Consider the following 9,634-nt stretch of genomic DNA (forward strand, 5'->3'; position numbering starts at 1 on the left):
TGAACTCTGAGGTATGAGATATCCAGTTCAATCCCCTCATTTTCCAGAAGAATTTGTTTAAAACCTTAACTTTCTAGAAAGAATTGTCCATTCTGTCACAAATGCTTCAAAACCAAGTTCACAATTTTCACATTGAGAAGCTATAAGAATGGGTTCCTAGCATTACATATTAACTTCTGGGTTTTGAAATATCTGCTTTGCAGTGTTGCAGAATTCCAGCTGAAGGAGCCCTGCAGTGTTGAGGATTTTAGGAGTCCCTTCATACGTGTCCAGGCGGTGGCTTGGGGAACCTGAAATCTGTGTTGATGGAGACTAAAGGGAAGAGGATCCTCCCAAATTCCTCTAAATGCTTCTGCAGACTGGAAATTCTGTTCTACGTTTCATCTTAGGTTTCAGTTACAACCTACTCCTTCAGGTTTGGGGCTCAGATCAAAAGGAACACCCCTGACGAGTTGATGGGTGCAGCACACCAACATGGCACAAGTATACATATGTAACAAACCTGCACGTTATGCACATGTACCCTAGAACTTAAAGTATAATAATTAAAAAAAAAAAAAAAAGCAAAAGGAACACTCCTTAGGAATCCTCCCTTCATTGTAAAAGATGACATCGGGACATTCTGCTCTGCTTGTACCACCTGGGTGTGGTCCTTCCCAAGGCTGGCAGTAAGTGTGGAGTCCGGAAGCGCTCTTATACCCAACACTCTATCCTGGAGAGCCCTGAGCGTTATTCCTGAAATCATCTCAGGCTCTGACACCCAATAATGATTTCCTCCTTTGGGTTTCACCCTGGAGCAGATGTGTGCAGTCAGGAAAATGTCACCCAACCTGTCTCTCCCCATCTGGCAGGTCAGCAGGAAGCACCTGTCCTACTGGGTATGTTTTCATTACAAGGGCCACCCTCCTATAAGAGCAGGTATCTTCTCTCTCTCTCTCTCTCTTTCTTTTTTTTTGAGGTGGAGTCTCACACGGTCGCCTGGGCTGGAGTGCAATAGCCCAATCTCAGCTCATTGCAACCGCTGTCTCCCAGGTTCACGCGATTCTCCTGCCTCAGCCTCCCGAGTAGCTGGGATTGCAGGCACACACCACCACACTCGGCTAATTTTTGTATTTTTAGTAAAGACGGGGTTGGTTTCCGTATGTTGGCCAGCCTGGTCTTGAACTCCTGACCTCGTGATCTGCCCGCGTCGGCCTCACAAAGGCTTGAGCCACTGCGACCAGCCGGTGTCTTCTCTTACTGAATCTTAAACCCTACATCCCCCACTGTTCATTGCAGTAGAATCTGGGCAAAGTATTTTATCAAGGACTCTTTTTTGAGCTTCTTAAATGGCCAGGGAAGTAATTAAATCCCATGGGTCTAATGACACACACATTTTCCATTCTAGCGGCTCCAAGTTCCTTCTCTGATAAATAGTTTAGCAATTATCTCTTTGGCCACTACCTGCCTCCCCCGGGAATGCTCTGCCAGGGTGATCTGTACTCCCTTGCCATTTTCCAGAGTCTGTGTAAATTAGGAAGAATTCCTGATGTCTCGAGTAACGTAGCTCTTTATGGGACTGGAATGTGGCTCTCTTTCCTCACTTTAAAATAGAAATTCTGGAGACTAAGCACCATCAAGGTAGCCATGATTTACCAAAATGCCAGCTTTTCAAAGTTCTTAAGTGCACAACTTTCCAGACTGTAGACCGAACAAGGGGAAAGGAGACAAAATGTATTGTCATGGTTTTGCATGGCTAGTCTCTGGCAGAGTCAAGACCTCACATTCACTTGAAGGGTCAAATTTAGATAGTGACATCTCCAAGTGAAACTACAGAGTCCTAAGTGTGTGTGTCAGGTCACTTGCCAACTGTAAATGAACATTTAAAATATGTCACAATGCACTCGTGGCACGGCTTACTTTTTGTCTGTTTTACATATCAGGTATCAAAAAGAAAAATAGTCTGATCCGGCCCAACCTCTAGAAGGCCCAGGTTCAGGGTCCCGCCACCAGCGGGAGGAGGGGTGAAAGGTGACTAGAAGGGCGGCGTCAGAACTGCAGGAATTTCAAGGTCGCCTCCTAGGCCTCAGCGGTGGAGGCTAGAACTAAGGCCGGGGCTGCAGAGCTGCCTGAGCCAAAAGTACGCCGCGCCGACGCGGGGTATGTAACGGGGCGGGGCTTCGGCTTGATGGGGCCGAGCGGATGGTTGGGCCGCGGCGGGATGAGGCGGGGCTTCGGGTGGGACGGGGCGGAACTTCGGGAGAGATGGGGAGGAGCCATGGCGAGGCGCTGCAGAAGAAAGGAAATGCGCTGGCTGGGAGACCGGGGTTGGTCCCTGGCGGGGCCGGGGGCGGGCTCGGGCCGGAACTTCAGAGGCGACCTCAGCCAACTGCTCTTGCGCCGAGCGGGGCCGTAGCCGCCCGGGGCTCGGAGCGCCGGAAGCGCCGGGTTTCAGGGTTCCTGGAGCTGCAGGCGGCGGGAGGGGCTGCAAGTGGGTCCATTTTTTTGGTATCATTTTTTGGCCTTTTCTTGGCTCATCCCCAAAAGCGGAAAGTTTAAGGCAGAGCGACAATCAGACCCATCCACTGTGCCCCAACACGTGCAGGGCTGCGAGGGCGCCCGTTCCTCCTGGGACCCCAAACGGTTTCTGGTACGCCTGTATAGACGTATCTTCCCAGAGTGAAAGTTGATGTTTAGCCGTTCCGAAGTTGGTGCTTTGTGGGAAGGAGAACAGCGGGAGAGCCGTAAGGATTGCAGGCGTCCTGACGCGAGGAACGCCTCTTAACACACCCCGTGACATGGAGTTTGACAGGGCCCTGGATCCCTGCGTTCACCCCTCCTGGAGTCCTGGACACCCACCTAGGAGCAGCGTCAGGGCCGTGCCACTTTGACCCACGTTAAACGCATTGCATCCTCATTTCTGTGTCCTGTCTAGATGCTTGACTCAGTGATGCAGAGCCTTTCAGAGTTAGCTGGAAGCCACAGCCCAGCCTCTTGATGCAGCCTGGATCCAGCCGGTGTGAAGAGGAGACCCCCTCCCTCTTGTGGGGTTTGGATCCTGTGTTTCTAGCCTTTGCAAAACTCTACATCAGGGATATCCTGGACATGAAGGAGTCCCGCCAGGTGCCAGGTATGTGGCTGGCCACCCTGGGATGCCCTGGGCTGCATCTGCCCTCCTTTCCCAAAGTCTCAGAAAACTGGGATTAAAGGCTTTTAGGAGAGCCTTCCCTGCTGCAGGCTTTGAAAGTGACCTAGCCTGGGCCTTCGCATGAGTTCATTTATTTGCAAAGTAAAAAAAACAGTCTAAATCTTTTTTTGTTTTTAAGTAGGTGTTTGGGGGAGTAACATTTGTACTGAGGTTTTTACCTCCATTTAGGGTCTTTCATACTTGAAAATGCTTATTTGTTTTTCTTTGGCCCTGCTGCTGTTGGAGAGATCGCTGGGCCAGATATTCTTAGGCCTGGCTCCTTTCCTAAATGTGCCACTTACCTGGCCTGGGCATGTGACTCACCTTCTGCAAAGTTTGGGTTTCTTTGTAAAAATGGAGCTTAACCCTGTGTAATGGAATCTTTTGATTCCTGATATGTAATGGGGGTTTGTTTTCTTTTGACTTAAGCAGAATCAAAATATTATAAACTCCCTGAGAGGAAGGACATCATTTGTCTTGTTCACCTGTGTAATCCCAGGGCTTAGAACCCTGTCCTGGGCATTTCTTCTATTTCAAATAGAAATAGCCATTGAAGCAGAAAGGCATTATACATGTAAAGTTTAAATTTTTCTTTTTTATTAGAATAGTTGCTACTAGAGATAGGCTTATCATAACTAAAAATATAGCAAATGTAGTTTGGGGTAGATTTAAATAATTGACATAGCTGTCTAATAATTCACAAATAGTTTGGGGTGGATTTAAATAATTCACGTAGCTGTCTAATAATTCACAAATAGCCACGTGTTTACTGTGCTATTTGAGAAGTTTGGTTAAACTTTCTGTGCTATTTTGAGTGAAGCTTTCCAGTCAAGGGCCTTCTGAATAAAAAACTATGAGTTAGAAGTAGTCAAGAATCTCAAGCATCCACAGTTTTAATGAGATAAGGTTTTGTTTGTTTCCAGTTAAATGTACAAATATATTTGGATGACCTTACGCTAATGAGTTTTGTACAGATTTTTCGCCACGCCTTTATTTCCTAATTATTGTTGGAAATGGTCTTTTTTTCCGTTGGAAGGCAGCCAGCCTCCTCCATAGTTTTCCATTTTCCAGTCTGGTATTCTTCGTAGCTCATCTCTTCAGGAAGAAATTAATTCACACCAAATTCTAGGCGTCCTTGCTTAATGATCTTCTGCAGGTGAGAAAACAGGTACCAAGGACATGACGGGCTTAACTCTCCGTGTAGGCAAAATACTTTATGATGTATTGAAAAGAAACCAACAAAAACAGGACCAGTGATCTTTGATTTACCACTGGTGAGAATGTTTCCAAAGTGTTTTAAAAATGAAACCTCATGGTTAAAGCAGACATCAACTGACAGAGTGGATACTTTTAGACCTGGGGTCCCCAACCCCTGGGGCCACAGACCGTTACTGGTACATGGCCAATTAGGAACTGGGCTGCACAGCAGGAAGTGAGTGTTTGGCCAGTGAGCATTACTACCTGAGCCCCACATCCTGTCACATCAGCAGCGGCATGACATTCTTACAGGAGTGCAAACCTCATTGTGAAGTGCACGTGTGAGGGATCTAGTTGCGCACTCCTTAGGAGAATCTAATGCCTCATGATCTGAGGTGGAACAGTTTCATCCTTGAACCATTCCCCCAACCCCCATCCTGGGAAAAATTGTCTTCTACAAAACCGGTGTCAAAAAGGATGGGGACCACTGCTTTAGACCATACCATAGTGTTCTGGGGGGTGGGGAATTCCACTCCTAGGTTTTTGTTTTGTTGTTGTGTCTGGTTTCATTTACTATAAAGACAAAACTTTTGACTACATAAAATTTAGGATTGTTTAAACAGCAAAGAATATCTTAAACAAAATAACAAAGACAAACCCCAAAAATGATAAAATATGAAATGAATGTGTTGTATGATAAAGAATTTCACTGACCTTTGCCCTTGGTTCCTGAAGGGTAACATCTAAATTATTATAGTTTCCTGAGTGACAGGAGCATCATCATCATTCATTGTGGCCTCTCTAACCACACTTGAACTTATGCGAATCAGGTGGTTCATGCTGGATCCCTAGATAGTTTGGGATGGGGGCTGTCTATGCCCAAAAGACCAGCTGTTTGATTAGAGAGTTGGGGTTTTGAGCCAGATCATATCAGTCCGACACTTTGGGAGGGGAGTGGGGCTGGCGATTGAGTTCAGTTATGTGGTCAGTAATTCAGTTAATTGTATCTACCTTATGAGACCTCAGTAAAAACTCTGGACACTGAGGGTCAGATGAGCTTCCGTAGCTGATAATCACGTGTTGGTGTGTCAGGGAGTGATGTGTCGAGGACACAGAAGCTTTGTGCTTGTGCCCTCCCAGACCCTGCCCTGGGCATTTCTTCATTTGGCTGGCCCTGATTTGTATCCTTCATGGATAAAACTATAATCATAAGTATAGCACCTTTCTGAGTCCTGTGAGTCATTCAAGTGACTTATCAAACCTGAGGGAGTATTGGGGACCCCCACATTTATAACCAGTTGGTCAGAAGTACAGATATCCTGAGGACCCTCACAAAATTTGGGACTCATAACTCAAGTGAGGGCAGTATTGTGGGGGACTGTGCCCTTCACCTGTGAAATTTAACCTAACTTTGAGTAGTTACCATCAGAATTGTATTGCAAAATGATTGCAAAACGTCAGCTCCCCAAAATTTGAATTTAGAGTTAAACTAAGAAAAATACTGTGAAATTTGATTGTGGTGGTATTTAGATTTGTGGATTTTTTTGTTTTTTGTTTTTTGTTTTGGCATTAAAAAAAAGTAGCCCAGGTACAGTGGCTCATGCCTGTAATCCCAGCACTTTGGGAGGCCAAGGCAGGAGGATCACTTGAGCCCAGAGTTCAAGACCAGCCTGGGCAACAAAGTGAGACCCCCGTGTCTAATTTTTGAAAAGCAGTACCAAGACTACAGTAAGCTGTGATTGTACCACTGCCTTCCAGCCTGGGCAATAGAGCAAGACCCTGTCTAAAAAAAAAAAAATGTATTTTTAATAATAGCTGATAACATACAGAAGTCATATTTATTGTTTTAAATATCTCTATCTGTGTCAGACTTTAATGATGGATTAAATAATAGTGACTCGTTTATTTAAATCAGCATATAATACTTATCCTATTCTAGTGGGTACAATGAAGTGGAAATAATATATCCGTAAGAATTATATTAAATCTGGTTGAAAAATATTACCTTAGGTGTTTTAACGCTGTCAAACATAAATAACATAGCATCAATTAAATAACAGCAGTTACACTAAAAAGAGAGCAATCAAAAGTACTTTTAAAAAGAGAAAACAGTCAAATGTCTTGCTGTGGTTGCAGACATTCAGGGTCGGCTGCTTGAAATCTGAATCAACCTGCCTGTGACTGTAGATCCCTGAACCCTTACAGCTCGACCCTCCTCCTTCTTGGGGACCTGATGATCCAGGGGATCCTCTGATGCTTTTAAGCCTCTGTGGGCTGCATGTGGAACAGCAGGGATACAAGGGCCACTTGGGAAAGGCTGGAACATAAACTCTGTTATCTAGTATTTGTTACTGTTTTCTTTTCTTAGCTCATTGAGCTTTCTCTCAGTTGACAGAGCAGCCATCCAATTTTCTTGAGTTCTCTTCTTATAGAAGATTGCTTTGATAGAAGAAAATGGCTCTCTAATTCTTTTTTCCATGTCTTCAGTCGTCTTCTTGTAGATGCTGTGCATCTGATACGTGTAGTTCATGTTTCTATATACTTGAAGAAGTTTCTTCTTTCTAAGCAGTGTATTTCCTCCTCAGTTGCTTTTCTCTGAGTTTTAAAATTCAAACTGTTAAATTCTTCTGATCTTTTTCTCCATTGTTCTGTGATGCTTTTAAGTTTTTTTGTTTTTGTTTTTGTGTTTTTGTTTTTTTTTTTGTTTGTTTGTTTGTTTGTTTTTTTTTGCATCAGCCACTTGGAACTGGAAAGATTTTGTTGCATCTTCATCTTGAGTGACCGTGTCTGTCCTTAAAGGCAAGTCATTGTTGTCAGTCTGTGAGGTGAAAATTCACAGGCCCCACTTTTCTGTCCTTTTTCAAGAGAGTCTACTGTGTCCACAAGTGAAGACCTGTTCAGATTTTTATTAAGTGTTGCCACACACAAAGTTTGTAGCATTGGATGACTGGCCTCCATCACAGGTGACTTGAGGACTTCATTGGCTTGTGCCGTTAGCCCAGTCTTCTCAATGCCTTTCCCATAGACTTCAACCCAGGAAGAATACCTTTTGTTCCACTCTTTTCCCCATCTGAAAGTGTTTTTGCTCTTTATTAAAACCACGACAGTGGTACATGCTAGGCTCTCCTTGGAGACCCAAAGAATCCTGGGACTTTCAGACATCACCAGCAGAGCATCCTGCTGCTTCTTGACCAACTGGAAAGACATTTCGGTGGCGGACAGCCGGCCCTCTGTGGGTCCAAAGGACTCTGCTTTCTGCCTGTGATTGCCTATGTGCTGTGGGCCACAACAGACCCTATGGAGTGTCTGTCTCTAATACAAACAAGTACCTGGCAGCCAGGATGGATCATCACATAGGCCGGGGGAGGGAGAGGCCAGCCCTGTTCTATAAAACAGTTATCTCTAACTCTACTCTGCTCAGTGTACAAATAGTGATATAGAGCATTTGGGGAGGCAGAAAGGGCTGAGTGCGGCCAGAGATCAGCCTGGAGCTCAGGCCACTTGGCCCTGCAGCAAACCTAGACCACCAAAGCAGCACCATGCCTCAGCCCTGCTCTGCACACAGGCACTCCAAGGCAGAGTGGTGGGGTGTATGGCAGTAGAGTTGGCATCCCTGGGTGAGGTTCATTTTCCTGGTTTAAAGTTTGCGTCTGCCATAAGGAAGGCTGCCCTTGACTACACAGGACACAGGGATCTCCCTTCTCTGCAGGCTCCCTGTCCTTTTGAGTTTGGTCAGTGCAGGCAGGCAGGGGCAGAGGACTGAAGATCTCATCAATGGTGTTATGGAAAAGACTAGGTTTCAATTGTGAAAACTTGGGAGAAGCCGTTGGAACTGGCTACATCTTAGAATTTTATGGCCTGGGTGCAGTGGCTCACACCTGTAATTCTAGTGCTTTGCGAGGCCGAGAGTTTGAGTTCAGCTTGGGCAACAGAGAGAGACCCCCACCTCCATAAAAATGTTTAAAAATTAGTTGGGCTCCTGCTTGAGACCAGGAGTTGAGACTGCAGTAGGCTGTGATTGTGCCACTCGGGCAACTGCAGTTGGCAACTGAGACCCTATCTTTGAAAAAATCACAAGCAAAAACATGGATTTTCAGTGGAACCACTTTGTCTCCATACAATTCAAGTTTTCCTGGATGGGGGTGATTCTCTTTTGGGGGTGACACAGTGACCCAGGCTCCTTCCCTCCTCGTTCCTGCCATCTTCAGCTCATGCCTGCAAGGTTGTCCTGAGGACAGTCTCCAACCACCAGGTTATCTTTAGAAGCGTGCCTCTGTGGAGGGAGAGGGTCTTGCTTTTGGCTAAATTTGCCACCCCTTATTTCTTAAAACCACATCTCACTCCCCTAGTATCTCTCTGTAACTGAGGCTTAGAGGCTCATTGTCCATTCTTTGGACTCTTCCTCAGTCCCTTTGTCTACAAGGGAAACAACCATCAGCAGAGGTCAGTCTGGGCGTTCTAAGGGGCATCGGGATTCAGGCCACAGGTCCCCCCATGAATGGAGAGAATAGAGGCTGTGACTAGGCTTCATGGTAGGGAGAATGGCCAAATGCCTGAGGTGATCATTGTTTCTTAGTTTAGAATTCACATATTTATTTTAAAAAGGACTTGACCGAGCGTGGTGGCTCCCAGCACTTTGAGACACCAAGGCAGGAGGATCGCTTGAGGTCAGGAGTTCAAGACCAGCCTGGGCAACAAAGTGAGATGCCCATGTCTAATTCAAAAAAAGAAAAAAGAAATCACCACATAAAAGTTTATAACTTGTTTCTGAAAGTAAAGAATTTAGCCGTCATGGGGGTGGGGGGAAGAGGCTGGAAAAGAGATTGGACAGGACTTTTTAGTTGCAGGTGACAGGAACACAGTGCATGCAGTTTAAGGTGAAGCAGGGAGCTCGGGTCAGGTTATTGAGGGACAGGCAGAAGGGAAACCCTGCAGGAGCCTGGACAGCCCTGGGACCATCAGGGACTGCCTGCTCTGAGCAGCCCCTCTGTGTCCTGGCCCCAAGCCAGAAAAAGCCTCTGGGTATCAGTGGGTAGGTTCCCTCTCAGCTTTCTCCTCTGGCAGGAAGTTGCCTGCCGCCATCTGTAGCCTAGGTTTTGAAAACAGAGTTATAAAAAGGGAAGTTTTGGAGTTGTAACCTGGCCCCAAAGGGTAGTGTTTTGTAATCTACTTACTGTCTTTAAAAAAAAAAAAAAAAAAAAAAAAAAATGCTATTGCCAGTTCAAAGAAATGACGGCTGATTTCTTAGAAAAGCACTTGTTTAAAAAAAAA

General features: G+C 45.5%; 1 protein-coding gene across 15 annotated transcripts in view; it reads left to right on the top strand.

Annotated features, from left to right (window-relative positions):
• The first annotated feature begins 2,282 nt into the window (after window positions 1-2,282).
• The window catches only part of STN1 (STN1 subunit of CST complex), a 68,591-nt gene continuing 61,239 nt past the window's right edge, over window positions 2,283-9,634 (top strand). For 13 of the 15 annotated variants that reach the window (XR_002730484.1, XR_002730487.2, XR_002730485.1 and 10 more), the window contains exons 1-2: window positions 2,283-2,470; window positions 2,915-3,109. Coding sequence is in view for 11 of the 15 variants with exons in the window: in XM_023206573.2 (XP_023062341.1) it covers window positions 2,977-3,109 (133 nt within the window). In the remaining 4 variants the exon portion in view is untranslated. The other 2 variants (XM_023206567.2, XM_023206568.2) reach the window with 2 other exon arrangements.

This window comes from Piliocolobus tephrosceles, chromosome 9, assembly GCF_002776525.5.
Source record: "Piliocolobus tephrosceles isolate RC106 chromosome 9, ASM277652v3, whole genome shotgun sequence".
NCBI classification, from domain to species: domain Eukaryota; kingdom Metazoa; phylum Chordata; class Mammalia; order Primates; family Cercopithecidae; genus Piliocolobus; species Piliocolobus tephrosceles.